Source organism: Manis pentadactyla, chromosome 6 (genome assembly GCF_030020395.1).
Source record: "Manis pentadactyla isolate mManPen7 chromosome 6, mManPen7.hap1, whole genome shotgun sequence".
NCBI classification, from domain to species: Eukaryota; Metazoa; Chordata; class Mammalia; order Pholidota; family Manidae; genus Manis; species Manis pentadactyla.
In genome coordinates, this window is record NC_080024.1 from 2672835 (window position 1) to 2688053 (window position 15219).

Below are 15219 nucleotides of genomic sequence, written 5' to 3' on the forward strand. Positions count from 1 at the left end.
AGAGTGGCTGGGTATAGTGTTTGGGGGCCCCTGGCTGGGAGGGAGGTGTTTGATTCTGAGTGAGGGGATGGAAGCTTTGGGCTCCTGGGGGGTCACTCAGGCCAGGCTGCGGTCACTTAATCCTGAGGCCTGCTGGAAAGTTAAAGTGCCTGCAGCCATTGCCCCTTTCCCTTTTGGGCCTGCACATCCTTGCTAAGACTGGCTGGGACCCCCAGGCAGTGGCACCAGGTCCCTGTAACCCATGGTGCGGGTACAGATGGGGGTTGGGGTGACTTCCTCAGCAGGCGGTGGGGGGTCTGGGCTGCAGGCTGACAGGAACACCCGGCCTCCATCATCGCTACAGCAGTGGTACCCAGCCTTGCCAAGAACAGCTCCTAATCACCTCCACCTGGCTGGGCTTGGGCTGCATTTCCACATAAGTAGGTAAGAGGTTTGGGAGAACCCTAGAGCCGACCCAGCAAAGCCAGCGGTGGGCACTGGAACTACCAGCTTGTAGAAGCCTCTGCTTCATCTATTGGGGTGGGCAGGGCCTGGCCATCTCTAATCTGTAGAGCTGTGCTAGATCTTTTCATCTGGTGGGTGGGTCCCAGCAGAGTCAGCCTCCAGGGGATGGGAAAGGGACTGTCTCTGAAAGGCTTTGCAGAGGACGGAAATGCAGCTCCTACTTGAAAAGGTGAATGTGGGCTTAACTTGCAAACAGCAGTGAAAACAGCCAGGCCCAGGCTATCACCGAAGCCCCTCCATGTCTGGGGCCTGAGGCTGCTGGGCCAAGGGGTCCCATGGTCATGGCAGACCTGCCACCAGGGGGCCCCCCAGTAGAAATGGGGGGTGGGGGTGGGAAGGCTGCTGCCCACACTGGCCAGGCCTCGCAGCACTTGCTGGAGGCTTGGCCCCGTGCTGGCCACCGTCCTCCACGGCACACCAGGCAGGCTGAGCAGACCTTCCCCCTGCGCTGCTGCTCCCGGCAGCCTGTGAGAACAGCAAGATGGAAAGGGGGGGTGGGGCCACGATGAAGCAGCTGAGGCTGTGGGCAACATTCCCAACAGGCCGGGAGGGGCTGGTTCTGTAGCCAGGGCAAAGCACGTGCTCCTGGACACACGGAACCTTGCTGGAAATATTTCCTGGATAAACAGCTCAATAGGGCTTTTTCACTTTTCAAAGATGGCATCCTGAAGTCACTCCTGGTTTCTGGGACCACCAGTGTGCATGTCACCCGCCTGGACTGCTGGCAGTGGCCATCTGGGCTGCGGGTGGCCATTTGGGCAGCTCCAGGGAGCTTCCTCCTGTGTGGGGCCTCGGCTGCTCCAACACTGCCAAGATTGATTGAAACTCCAGCTCCCGTTTGCTGGGCAAGAGGAAGGGCCTGGGGTGGCTGTTCACACGCCAAGGAGGACAGCACTGAAGTGGGAGCCACTGCACACTGAGAGGGAGGAGCCGCTGGCATTGTCCAGGAAGACAGAGGCATACTGCCCATTCTGCAGGGGAAGCCGGGGTTCAGAGTCAGCCTGGATACTGCAGGCCTGCAGGGGCGTCCCAGATCCCACAGGCAGCTCACCACACTTACCGGGCCCATTTGGCCCCACCTAGGGTCCCGGACCAGGGCTTGGCAGGCCTTGCCCTCTAACCCCGTGCCTCTATGACCCCTAGTGACTCCCCTAACTCCTTGTGCCAATGGGCTCCTTAGAGTTCACGTGTGCCAGCCAGAGAGGAGTTTCCCTGGCCTGGCCACTGCCTCGCTCGTTTTGCACAGCCTCATGAGACTTGGACTTTGGCCTGGCTGCTCCAAAGGTGGTCCATGTACCAGCAGTGTCACATCCCCTGGGAACTCTCAGAAATGCAGAACTGGGGGCCCACCTAAGTTGCCACATCTTAGGACCCCAGGTGGACCGTGTTCCACCTGAGTTCACCCAGCAGTACCTGGGTCCACGCCTCTAAATGCCTTTCAGCAACCACAGCCGACTGGAGCCAGCCTGGCCTCCAATCCTGGTTTGCTGTGAGCTTAGGCAAGTTACTGAACCTTTCTGTCTTAGTTCCCCTGTTTGTAAGCAGGGGGTAATAGGAGCAACCTCGAAGCACTGTGACAGTAAAATGGGTAATTTATGTAAAGCCCCTAGACCAGGACCTGGCACAGTAAGTGCTGTTGTGACCTGTTATTCACATCTGCACTTCAATTCTGTCTTAATAAACCCCACCTTTGTGTCATTTCTCAGCCACTTTCCCAAATTGCCACAAGTGCCAGAGAGAAACTGCCACTTAGGGTTTTGTGTAGGAAATGACTGTCTCCTGCTTCCCAAGGACACTGGGCCTGGGTGGCATGAGGTCAGCCTGAGGTGTGGAGGGCCTGTTCTGGCTGGGGGCACCAGTCCCCCGTGTGGGACACTTAGGGGTCCCAGAGTGTGATGGAGGGGCAGAGGGACTGCAGAGGAGGGTGAGCAGTCATGGGGACCGGTGGGGCACGAGGGAAGGGGACCTGGCCTGGCTCTACCTAGACTAGTGCGAGCACTCCGGCAAGCAGGCCCTGAACCTCTCCCGGACCTGGAGTCTCAGGGTACTGCTCCCAGAGATCCCAAACACACCCCAGCACCCCTCCTTGACTGGTCACCCCGTGGCCAGGCCCAGGCCGTGCACCCCCATGCTATCTGCTCCACGCACCTGCAGGTACAGAACACCATTTACAGAGATGGTGAAGAGCTCGCTGCTGTTCTCCAGGCCCACGACAGCCTCCAGGGAGCTGCGGCCACAACAGAAGGAGGGTCAGCCCCTCCCTACTTCACCCACAATGTGCTCTCAATCACCCCACCGACTGACACTGGGCCCAGCAAAGTGTGTTGGGAACGGATGTCTTGGCTGGGTCCGCTGGTGGAGGAGGCATCTGAACTGGGTCCCCAGCAGGAGTAAGGATCGTCACTACAGGGCCAAAGGTATGCTGCAAACGGCCAGGGGCAGCAAAGTCGCGGCTGTGCTGGGAACAGGACATGGGCGAGCGCACTGCAGCTGCGGTGGGCATGGCAGCACCAATGCATTACTGGGGGCGGGCCAGTCCATGGAGGGCTTTCAAAACCAGAGTAAGAAGTTTTAAACTTAATTCGTTTATGCTTTCTACAACTACTGGGAGCACCTGCTCTGTGCGTGGGTTCTGTTGTGGGTGCTGGGGACACAGGGAGCAGCGTCTGCCCTCCCGGACCACCAGTGCCACGGGAAGATGGACACGCTCAGGTCAGGGAGCCGACTGTGGTGAGCAGGGCTCACAGGCCAGAGGGACGGAAAGCAGCCGCACAGGGCGGTCAGGAGGGGCCTTTGAGCTGGTGCCTCTGCGTGCGAGTCGGTCCCTAGGGGGGCAGGGGACCAGGAGGCTGCGGGCTGCCCTGCTCCCAGGTCCCAGGAGGGAGCAGGGCAGTGCGCACAGGGAGCTCCTGCCGCTGGGAAGGGAAGGCCTGGTGGGGGCAGAGGCAGACGCGGAGACCAGGAAGGAGGGGCCGCAGTGGCGCTGGGGATGTAGGGACGGGCCTTCCAAGCCCCGCGGGAAGCGGGAAGGGCGGCGGCCAGCCCTCCCGCCCCGCATGCACTCACGCGTTGCTCTGGCACCGGGACTGGATGCAGACGAGCAGGCGCAGGCGGTCCCGGGGGCGCGGCGGCCCGCGTCTCGGCTGCTCGGCTAGCGCTGCGGGGCGGCAGGGGCAGCGGTCACGGGCGGCGGGCGCCGAGGGCGGCGTGGGCGCCCCCGCCCCACCCCGTCGCCGGGCCTCACCCACGTGCAGCGTGGCGGCGAGCGCGTAGAAGCCGGAGACGGGCGCCGCGTACTGGCCACTGGTCAGGTTCAGGCCCGGCCCGCGACGGAAGGCGCCCTCGGCGTCGGGCTGCAGGGCGCACGGATGGTTATCCCGGCCCTGGGGGCACCCGCCCCGGCCGCCCCTGCCCTCCCGGCCCGGACTCACCAGGTAGTAGCCGCCGAGCTCGCGCAGCGCGCGCCGCTCCACCCACGCGTCCCGGCGCAGGCGGCAGTGGAAGGCAGCCTCGACGCGCGGCGCCCGCGGGCCCTGGGCCCGGGGCGCGGCCAGCAACGCCAGCACGCGCGCGCCGCCCGCCGCCTCCAGCTCGTCCTCGCCGGCGGGGGCCGCGGCTGCCGCGGGGTCGCGCGTGCAGGGCCCGGGCTCCGCGCGCTCGCGCTGCCGCACCGCGCCTGGCACAGAGGAGCCTTGGCCGCGCGCGCCTGGGACCCAGTCCCTGAACCCGGGCCCCGCTCGGAGGCCGTTACCGACCGCGGTCAGGGAATGCGCTGCCCCGGGCGCAGGCCCTCCAGGACCGCGGGAGACCCCTTCTCGGCCTGCAGGGCCTGAAGAAACTTTGCTTCCGGTTCCTGCAGCCGCACGTTTCCCTTCACACTCTGGCTACCGGGGAGCCCCGGGGCCGACTCACGCCCAGTGTCCGTGTTCTCCTGCCTCACCCTCCACCTGCCCACACTTCCGCCTCCAGGCTGCTGCTTTCCCATTTCCATTTCTATTCTATCAACGAATGCAGTCGCGTAAGCGGCCCTGGTCATTTGGGGGAGGCAGCTGGGTGGAGTTCAGTACTTATCGCAGGGATACTGGAAATACATGGAGGCTCTTCCGCTGCTGAAGCTGGTATGTGCATTGAGTTGAAGGGACAAGCCCAAACTCTATTGTACTGTGTCATAGTAAAATGAACTGCAGTAAGCTGCTCACCACGGAAGGTCATCTCCTGGGTACCCCCGCTTGCCTCGGCTGGGCTCAGCCCTGCTCCCTCTGCAGCCTCCACCTGGCTGCCCAGCCCGGAAAGCGGGGTGCGGGACAGGTGACTGCGAGATCCAGGCTGGGCTCCCCCCGTGTGGCCCCCACCCCCCATCCCCCTGCCCACTCGGGCAGCCTCCTGGTGCCTCCCATGGGCCCTGTGACCAGCAGCTGAGAGCCGCTGGGGAAGGGGCGGGGGCAGAGGCGAGCCGGGGGAAGCTGGGCTGGGTGGGGAGCTCAGGGGGCCGGTGTTACCTGGGCTGAGCCTTGATCTCCCTGGTGTTGCCGTGGGGATCCAAGGAGCCCTGCCCTCCCTGACAAGACCCCACTTGGGGGATACGGGGCACCTGGCCTTTGCCAGGCTCACTCGCCTCCCAGGTGGCTGTGGGAGCTGATCCCTGAGCACCTGTCCAACACCAGGCGGCCTTCCTCTGTAAGGCCTGCGCCTCACCACACCCTGCCCACCCCTGACCCTGGTCATCTGGGTGGTCTGTGTGCCTGGCACAGGGCAGAGGCCCCCTCGGGTGCTGGCGGACAAGGGGGTGTCCAGCTCATATCGGTTCCTCTGGGGTCGCCTACCCCCAGCCCTGGGCACACGAGGGGCATATGTGCTTGGGGTGCACACCCCCTACCTTTCAACAGCAGCTGGAACTCCTTCTGCAGTACCTCGGCTGGGATGGCAGGGCCGGGGGGACCCTGGGGACCAGGAGGCCCTGGAGGCCCGGGCAGGCCGAGCTGAAAGGGAACCTTGGCAGTGAGGACATCCGAGGGCCAGCCTGGGAACCCTGGGAGCCCCCCCGCACCGAGGAGCAGGCAGGAGGGGCGCCTGCTTTGACCTCAGGGTGGAGGCCAGCATCCAGGGCCTCAGAGAGCCTGCGGAGGCAGTGAGAATGGCAGCGGGACTCTGTGCTTTGAAAGCTGCCTGCCGAGCGTGGGGACTGGACTGTGCGGAAGGCCCGGGGCTGGGGCGGGGCGGCCCCCGGGGGCGGGGCCTGGGGATGCAGAGGGAGGTTCCTGGACCGAGGGAAAGCGGGGAGGGGGGACACTCCGGGCCTCCGAGACGGGTCAGCCAATAGCAGCGAGTTCCCACTTTGGGCCTGGCCCAGCACTGGGCCCAGGGGCCCTCAGGGAACCCACACCAGGCTGGGTTGGAACCCAACACAGGAGCAAATTAAGTCCCCTGCAGGGGAGCACCCAGCCTAGCTTGGGGCGGGGCCAGGTGGCCCAGGGAGGCTACAGTGAGACAGGCAGGGACGCGGCCCTGCAGTACACCTGGCTCAGGCTCGAGGCCTGGCCCTCCATCACAGGGTCAGATCTGGGGCAGGGTGAGGCTGGCCCTGGGTGGATAGCGAAGGCTGACCCCAGACTTGGCAGCACAGTGTGACCCAGAGCTCCCCACCCCAGGGGACAAAGCCCTTTCTGGGGCCCAAGGCAAGAGTCAGACATCAGGGCTAGGTGCCAGTCCCTGGCTAGGCTGAGAGTGGGCACCCTGCAGGTGCCAGGGCCCCATGCCCCCACCCCCACTGAAAACCAGACTGTCCCCCCAGCCCGGCTGCTCGCCCCTGCAGCTTGGACCCTGACTGCCCTCCCTGGCCAGGCCTCCTTCCCCAGAATGCAGGAAGGGAAATGAGGTGGCTGAGGTGGTGGGCTGGGGGTTCAGGAAGGCCAGCAGGTGGAGAAGCCTGGCTCACACGGTGCGCACACACCCACCCACTGGGGCTCTTGTACTCACCTCCAGCTTCTTGACCTTGCCTCTGCTCCCCCTCTTGGCATTGGCGCCCTTGTCGCTCTGCCTGATGAAGAGCATCCAGGCACGGTGGGGGTCGATGCTGCGCGCGCGCTCTGCGGCAGGCTCCTGGAACACAGCAGCCACGGGCCTGGCTCGCTTCCCCGGGCACCCGCTGAGCAGACAACGCTGTGGGGGGCTGGCCGTCGGCACCCCTGGCCTCTGTCCCCAGCAACCGCGGTGCCCTCAAAGACAGCACAGCTCCCAGCCCCCGCCCGCCTCCTGCCGGCACTTGAGCGTGACCCCTAGGGAATAGGCCTCACAAGGCCTGGACTCCGGGAGGGCCAGGCCCGTGGGCGGAGGAAGACCAGGCGCGGGGCTCCGTGGTGGGTGGGCTCCAGCAGGGCCGGGCCCCAGGCCTCTGCCAGCCTCCCTCCAGAGCAGCTGCACGGTCCCCAGGAGGATCCAACCGCTGGCCCCCAGGTGCTCAGAAAGAGGTGACTGTGATGAAGGGGGACCCCAGCTACGAGCAGGCCCCGTGCAAACTCCACTGCCAGGGGTCCCAGGGGGGCTGATGTCAGCCCTCGTGGCTGCCACGGCTTACAGTCCAGAGCAGCTGGGGGACCAGGTGGGCCAGCACGGAGCTGTCATGACTCAAGGCCCCTGAAGGGGACGTGACACTGCGTGTCTTCCCAGGACCTCCGAGATGCCTGACCCCAGCAATTTCAGTGCCAGATCCAGAAACAGCCATCCTCTGGGTGCTGCACCCTGACTGGTCCTGACACTGAGGAAAGTTCAGGACGTACCTTCCAGGGAGAGGCCTTTGGCCCATTGGGCAGTGGGAGGGGCGGGGGGGCTCCAGGCAAGTCCGCCAGCTGGGAAGGAAATCGGCCCAAGAGGGCTTAGATGAGGTCATGGGCACACTGGTGGCTGATGGAAGGACCCCAGGGTTTAGGGCTGGCCTGGCACTTTCATCAGAGACAGGCCTGGTGGTCTCCCGGCCGCTCTGCAGGGACCCCGGGACCTTCCTTCCGCAGCTGGTGTGCTGCGGTGCGGACAAGGGGGCTTCTGTGTGGGAGGAGCCTGAAGGCAGGCGGGGAAAGGCCTAAGTGCCTGCGCGCCCCTGCCCCACCCCGTCTTGCTGGGCAGCGGCCCTGCCAGGCGTTGCCCGACGGGTACTCTCCATGGACACAGGACCCCATCCCACTTCCCTGCCTCACAGAGCCCGGTTGCCTGGCTGATCCTCCCAGCTGGACTGGGGGCCTGTGGCTGGACTCAGACCCCAGTCTGGTTTGGAGGGTGCAGAAACAATGGAGCCCCGTCAGCCTGGGGTACCTGGAGACAGCCCTGAGGCATGTGGGTTGCAGTCGGGCAGCTGCCCTGGCCACTGAGGTCTGCAGCCTTGAGGGGCTCTCAGGAAGGCGCAGGGAGCCTCCGGTGCTCCAAGACCAGAACCCCACCAGGAAGCACCTGAGCGCCCCCCACCCCATGTCCTGTCAACCCCAGACATCTGGCCACCTGCCCTGCAGGGTGTGGCTGAGGATGGCTCTGGGGGCCTGTCCCAGGGAGCCTGCAGGCCTGGCTGCCGCCCTGCCCTCCTGAGTGGAGGTGCCCTTGGCCTGGGATGCTGAGGCCCTGTGGGCTGCCCAGGAGCATCTTCAGGATGCAAGGAGCACAAACCGCCTTCAGTCACCCTCCCCCGCCCCGCCTGGAAGGCCCCACCCACCCTGAGGGCCCCTCTGAAGCCCCCAGTCCCACCGGGCCCCGCGGGAAGAAGGGACAGAGCTGAGCTAAAGGTCACCTCCTCATAGCAGAAGTCACATCGTTAGAGGGTCGGGCACCCCGCCCTTCCCCAAGCTCAGGAGGCACTTTCTGCTTTTCAGAGGGAACCACACACAGAGGTGGCGGGTCTCAATAATCTCACACTTCTGCAAATGTGCTCTTCCTGATTTCAGGAGAATCAAGTTATTTACATTTTACTTATTTCTCAACTTCCTCTGTCCCAAAAGAAAAGGCATTTCCCAGGCCTAGTAGAACTTTGCTTTAACGCCAAAGAACGGCCCAAAGCCAAGGTCAAGGCCGGCTGTTACAGCGCCCGGCGGCTACAGCGCCCGGCGGCGCGGAGGGGCGGCTTCCAGACCTCCTGGGTTTCTCCGGTGCCCCACAAGCTAAGCGTTTTTATCCGCACTTTAGAAAAAAGCCCCCGAAGTCAGACCGCGCCCCTGCCCGGACGCAAGCGCCCTCGGTGCACCCTGGACCTCAGGGGCCGTGCGGGCTCCGGGTGGGGAAACTGAGGCTCGGAGGTCTCCGGAGCGCGCTGGCCGCCCGGGGCGTCTTACCGGCGGGCGGGCGGACGGCCCCGCGCGGCTGTCCCCGGGGCCGGCGGGCAGCTCGTTCCCCGGCAGTGGCTCCTCGCCTGCGCGGCTCCCCTCGGGCGCGCCGGGCTCCGGGGAGCCGAGACCCGCGGCGACTGCCAGCAGGCCCGCGTAGACTAGCAGCAGGCGGCGGGCGCAGGCCATGCGGACGGCTGGTCTCTCTGGGCTCCGAGCACGGCGTCTCGGAATCGCTCTCCGGCTCCGCGCCTTATAACGCGCTTGAATCCCCCGCCTCGCCCGCGGCCGCGCGTCACGGCCCTGCGCCCCCTCCCGGCCCGGGCGCGCGCTGCACCGGGGGTGCGGGAGGGGGGCGCGGGGGGGCGCGGGACGGGAGGGGCGCCGGGGGGCCGCGGGGCGGGAGGGGCGCTTGGGGGCCGCGGGACGGGAGGGGGCACCGGGGGGCCGCGGGGCGGGAGGGGGGCGCCGGGGGGGCGCGGGGCGGGAGGGGCGCCGGGGGGCCGCGGGGCGGGAGGGGCGCCGGGGGGGCGCGGGGCGGGAGGGGCGGGAGGGGCGCCGGGGGGCCGCGGGGCGGGAGGGGCGCCGGGGGGCCGCGGGGCGGGAGGGGCGCTGGGGGGGCGCGGGACGGGAGGGGCGCCGGGGGGCCGCGGGGCGGGAGGGGGCGCTAGGGCGGCGCGGGACGGGAGGGGCGCCGGGGGGCCGCGGGACGGGAGGGGCGCTGGGGGGGGCGCGGGGCGGGAGGGGCGGGAGGGGGGCGCCGGGGGGGCGCGGGACAGGGGGGGCGGGAAGGGGGCGCTGGGGGGCGCGGGGCGGGAGGGGCCCTGGGGGGGCGCGGGACGGGAGGGGCGCCGGGGGGGGGGCGCGGGGCGGGAGGGGCGGGAGGGGGGCGCCGGGGGGCGCGGGACAGGGAGGGGCGCGGGACGGGAGGGGCGGGAAGGGGGCGCTGGGGGGCGCGGGGCGGGAGGGGCGGGAGGGGCGCGGGACAGGGGGGGCCCTGGGGGATCAGGGAGGGAAGGGGCGCTGCAGCCGGAGGGGGAAGTTGGGGCGGGAGGGGGGCTGTGCGAGCACTTGCCTGCGGTGACGTGGGCGCCCCCTCCTGCCGAGTGCGTCTCCTCTGCGGCTCCCGGCTACGCTGTCCGTCCCTTTTCGCTGTCCAGAGGTGGGGTGCCCCTGATCCCCAGTTCCCGGCCCTGGATCCTTGGCCCTCTTGAACCTTTTCTCCTGCAAGGAGTCGGGGCACCTCCCCACTCCCAGCGGGCAGTGCATTGCTTTACCTCTCTGTCCCGCAGGTTCCCAGGGACCCTCCGCGTTCTGGCCACGCAGGAGAGCTCCGGGGCTGGAGACGCACAGGAGGGGGAAACCCTCAAGGCCCGCCTCCGGCGCCTCTTTCCCAGCGGGGCCCCCTTCCTTCCAGGGCTGCCTTCTCTCCATGGCTCTATGGCTCCATGGCCGGCTTGAACCCAGAGATGGACTGCCCTCCCCTGTGGCGCACCATAGAGGCCAGGGTTGGGGGGCCCTCCAGTGAATCCTCAACCCCAGGCAGCCAGCCTGCACTGCCTAGGGCACACTGAGGCTGGGCTGGGGGCATCGAGCAGGGTGCTGGGGCTGCCTGCTCCCCATTGAAGTCAGCACAGGGTATCCCACTGGGCAGGTGGACCAACCCCTGTAGGCCTGAACTCCAGGCCTCCCTGGAGAGAGCCAGCCTCCGCCCCCCTCCCTGGGCTGCTGTGTTCTATTACATGCCCACTGCCTGTCTGTCCCCAGGTAATGGCACCCCACGGCAGTCCCCCAGGCTCTCTGTGCCCCACCCTGGGGGGTGCCTGCACCTGGTGGGTACCCAGTGTGTTTTGTTCAGGAGTGGGGGAAGGCATAGTTGAGGAATGTGCCTTCCAAGGGCTTGCCACCCACAAGGGGAAGGTTTTCACTCCTGAGAGGAGGAGGCCTCGCCCAGTCTTATTTCAGAGGGTGGCAACCCAAACTGAAAGCAGGCAGTGCCCTCCCAGCCTGGGTGATCCTCAGCCCGCCGCTTGCCTGTGCGAGGCAACCTGATGTCCACAGCTCACAGGCACGTTCCACTGGCTGGCTTCCTGCTGTCAGACAGGTAGGATGGGATGGGGAAGACAGGAAAAAATTCACAGTTCCGAAAAATCCTGGTATTAGGAGTCAGTTGTTCCTGTGATTCTGCCTCTTTTCCTGTAAGATGTGGGGACGGTAATAGAATTTTTTGTGGAGGTGTTTAAAGAAAATAATACCCTGAGAATTTGTTCCCCAGGGGTCAGCACGTCCCATGGATTTACTTTAGGAGGATGTCTTTCAAAAGCAAATAAGGTTTGCAAAACAGGAGTCCTGTCTTTATCTTTCCAACATTTAAAAATACATATTATCAGTGGAATGAAAAAAATGACTTTTCTGTAGAAATTGCAGGTCTTCAAAAAGACAGTTGAGAAACACTGGCTTACTTAATATGTACTCAACAGAATATATGAATTTATTTCATTTGCAAATATTCAACAGTTTTGTGTCAAATAGGGACATTTGCTCCCAATCCCACAGAGGGTGTAGTAAAGACTTAAGGATTTCTCGGGTGGCCCCACAAGGAAAGTCATTGAGAAATGGGGTGTGTGGGCCTTTGCAATGCCGTGTCATGTACCGGGCATGTGCCAAAGTGTTAAGTGTTAAAACTTTGCTCAGCGTCCTTTGTTCAGGGAGCCTTTGTCTGGGACCACAGGACACTGAGGTTTATGTGCTGAACCCTGAAGTCCAACGGCACCAAGGGGCTCCCATCCCCAGGAGCTGCAGCTCTGTGAATGGCATCTCCATGTTTCCGCAAAAGGATGGCCACCCCAGGACCCCCTGCTTCTCACAGACCCCACTCGTCAGCCCTCAAGGGGGTGTCTTGTCCAGGGACAGCCTGGGCTGTGGGCCGGGGCCAGGCCCTCCTGCCCAGTGGGCAGGGCCACATCTTCACAAACACACGTTTTGTGCTTTGTGGTCCTTCCTGTTCTAGATGGTGAGAAATAGGAGCTACGTGATGAGCTTGAACATAATTGAAGAAAACGTGGCCCTGAGTTTTCCTCAAGACAAACAGGTTTCCTGGAGGGGTAGACTTCCTCTCAGGGTCTGGCTGTGAGGGCAGCCCAGGGAAACACACGAGGCAGGACGCTCTTGAACCCAGGGGGGCTGTCCACAGAGTTTTCCCCTCTTGGGGGTGGGGTGGGGAAATGCCATGGGGCAGCCTGAGTGGTGGGAGGAAAAAGGGGACCCCATTCAAGCCCGGGCTCTGCCCCACACCTGGTGGTGGCCAGCTGGTCCTGGTGCTCCCCGGAGTCCGCTTGTCTTCCTGAGAGAGCAGCTTGGTGCGCGTGCCCTTGGCCCTGCTCTGGGGCAGCCTGAGCTCACGGTGCCTCCTGGTGCGCGAGCAGGTGGGTACCTCCCGGTGAGTGAGGCCCGCTCGCCTTCTAGATGCCCAAGTGCTGAGGGTCCCTGACAGTGGCCATCAGCACCACGTCATGGACACGTGCCTCTGTGTGAAGACAGATGCTCTGGGCTCCAGGGGCCATGGCAGAGCATGGTGGGAGCCGGGACTGACCCAGTAGCGGGTCTGCTCAGCGACCCTGGCTCTTGCTTGGCCACCTAGAGCAAAGGTTGTATGTGACTTTGGAGGAGGCACGTCTGAGCCTTTGGCATTCATCCGAGACTCAGTTTGCTGGTCTGTAACGTGGGCATAATGACAACCACTGACCTGGGCCCTTGTCTGAGACCCACTCATACGGGAGGTGTGAGCAGCCGAGGCCGAGGCCAGGAGGAGGGGGCCAGTGATGACCCCTGAGCATGGGGGCCATGCTGCTCGAGCCCCGCCTCTGGGTCGCTGGCCTGGATTCCGCCCACAGAGGTGTGAGGGGCTGTTTTCGGGCCCAGACGTCTTTTGGCCCAACCTGAACTCTGGAATTTGAAGCTCACGCTGTTTCCTTTGGCAACACCTGGGACGGAGGGACCCGATTTGGGGCCTGTGGTCCTTGAAGGGTCCGTGTGACATCATTCCTGCCCCACGGTGGGGGCCCAGCCCATAGAGGCCAGCAGTGAGGACAGGAGCTGCTGCCATGTGTTCCCAAACAGTGAACCATCCTGGTGATGTCATGGGCCTGCCGGAGGGCCCAGATCGAATCGGTTCTGGTGCTGGTCCAGCCCGCTGTAACACTACCCCGAGTGACGGAAGCCTGTCCTCGGGGCAGGAGAGCTCGCAGGGCTGGGCCCGTGTGTTTCTGGAGTCACACCCCAAAATGTGGGGATCCCTGTGTGTTTCTGGGGTCACACTGCAAAAAATGGCATCCCCTCAGGTGAGGGCAGAGCCCAGCAAAGAACCACCCAGGACAAGGACCCCCAGAAACAGGATTCTGATGGCCCCGGACACCCCTTCCCCAGCAGCAGCCCACGGGCTCGGGGTGGGGGCAGCAGTGGTGCGGTGCCAGCGGATCCCGGGGGGGGGTACTGAGCAGTGGCCACAGGCAGGGACCCAGGCGGAACGCGGGGCAGCCTCCCCCACGCGCCTTCACGCCTGGCTGAAACCTGATGCTCATGCCCGGGCCCTCAGGTCACGGCCTCAGCCCGGGCCCCCCGGTGGGCTGATGCAGCCTAGCCATTCCCACTCTCCTCCTCTCCTCCAAAGGAAGGACTTTGCCGATGAAGTCATGGGAATAAAAGCTCCCTTTGCCCCCGGAAACAGCAGGAGCCTGAAGTCAGCTTGCTGTGTGGCCTCCTGGTGCCCAGGCAGGCCACCTTTGTTGTTTACTGGAGCTTTCCCAGCACATGACATCATCTCACTCTCCAACTGTGTGACTGTCCCTATTGCACAGATGAGAACACTGAGGCTCAGATCCTGGAACTGGCCCAGGGTCACAGAACCTCGTGGACGTCAGCCCCTCTGAGGAATCCACAGATTCAGTTCAACTAAATGAACTTTACTCAGTTTCCATTATGGGCCAAGCCAGGGTCAAGTGCCAGAAATAAGCCGTGTGCCTCCCGGACCGGGTCTGACAGGGGAAGGGTTAAGGACTTCTTCTCTCGGGTTATTTTCTGCTAATTGTTTCCATGTTTTCAATAGGTTAGTTTAAAAAACTAGTCTTCAACTCACCTCTCACTTTAATGCAAGTTATCAGTGGCTGTTGGCCATTTTGATAAGAATCCCATTCTTAAATGTGATTATGATAAAAATAAGCCCAGCCCCTGGCCCTAAAGAACCCGGGGACAGACTCCTAGCTCTGTGAAGTCACTCGGCTCCAGAGGTGTTTGTTCCAAACAGGGGGTGACGTCCTCGATTCCGCTGTAGCCCACGTCCTTGGTAAGCAGCTCCCTGCCCGGCTGGCCCACGCGGGCCTCACCCGGGGTCACACTCAGCAACAGCGGCCACACGTCTGGCTGAGTGGCTCTGGGGTCAAAGATGAGGGGCATGAGCCTGGCGGAGGCTGTTGTGACCGTCCTCTTCCTGCCACTGACAGATTTCCAGTCACCAGCATACTTTCCTCTGGGCCAACTGGTTGACCAACCAAGGGGGTGGTGGTCTGCGTGGACGACAGAGAACTGTCATCTGACAAACCTTTGTAATTACAAATATTTACGTGGGAGCATCAGCTGTCTGATTCCAACAATCACTGTTCCTGCCCAGTACAGGGAAGGTGCTCCATTAATAAAAGGGTCTTTTCTGGGAGCTACTGGAAAACCCAAGTCCAGTGGAACAGGCTGGAAGCATCCACGGGCCCTGGGTCATCTGGAGCCAAGGAGAACTGAGCCCAAGTGTTCTGCCAGGTCTGGCTACTGAGGGCCCTGAGTGGCATTGTTTGGTCACTGGAGTCTTAGGCCTGTTGGTAGAGGTGTCGCCGCACCTGCCCCGCATTATCCGTGGGAGACGATATGTGCCCACCTGGTGGACATGAGCATCTGGGGCTGGGCAGGTGGGCTCAGCCCCGTGGGCTTGAGGGTTTGGGAGGCTTCTCCGATGCTCCAGGGTGATCCATCCCCCTTCCTTGGAGTCGGTAGCCCCAAACCTAGTAAGTCCTTGTCTCCCCAGTAAGGAGAGAGGGCGGTGTGGTCACTCCAGACATTCCTTGTGTGGATTAGCACATCAATGTCTGTTTTACATGAGAGTCTCTTGGATGTTTATGTGCTTTCATTCACCCATCCTGGTGACCTGTCCACCCTTCCCCACCTGCTGTCTGCCCCCACAGAATGAATTTGCGTTGAGTCTGGCCAGTGAGAGGCATGGCTGAGTGTCTGGTGGGCCCCCTCCTGCCTGCTGGGGCACACAGGTGGCCGTAGTGGTGGCTGGGTCCATTTGGTGAAGGCCCCAGCCCCTGGGAGCCCTCCCACTGGCTTTCTGGAGTCTGCATTTGCTCCCCTGCAACCTGGTGGCAGAGTG

The 15219-nt window shown here is 63.7% G+C and overlaps 1 protein-coding gene across 1 annotated transcript; it reads right to left on the reverse strand.

Annotated features, from left to right (window-relative positions):
• Window positions 1–1227: 1227 nt before the first annotated feature.
• Window positions 1228–14255, reverse strand: ERFE (erythroferrone). Its single transcript, XM_057504363.1, has 10 exons — window positions 14105–14255; window positions 10082–10143; window positions 8814–9416; window positions 6481–6603; window positions 5381–5483; window positions 3936–4180; window positions 3749–3857; window positions 3571–3661; window positions 2653–2731; window positions 1228–1475 (listed from the first exon to the last, which is right to left on the reverse strand). The coding sequence occupies exons 1-10, from the start codon at window positions 14253–14255 to the stop codon at window positions 1377–1379; spliced, it is 1665 nt and encodes a 554-aa protein (XP_057360346.1). The 3' UTR covers window positions 1228–1376.
• Between the last annotated feature and the right edge of the window lie 964 nt (window positions 14256–15219).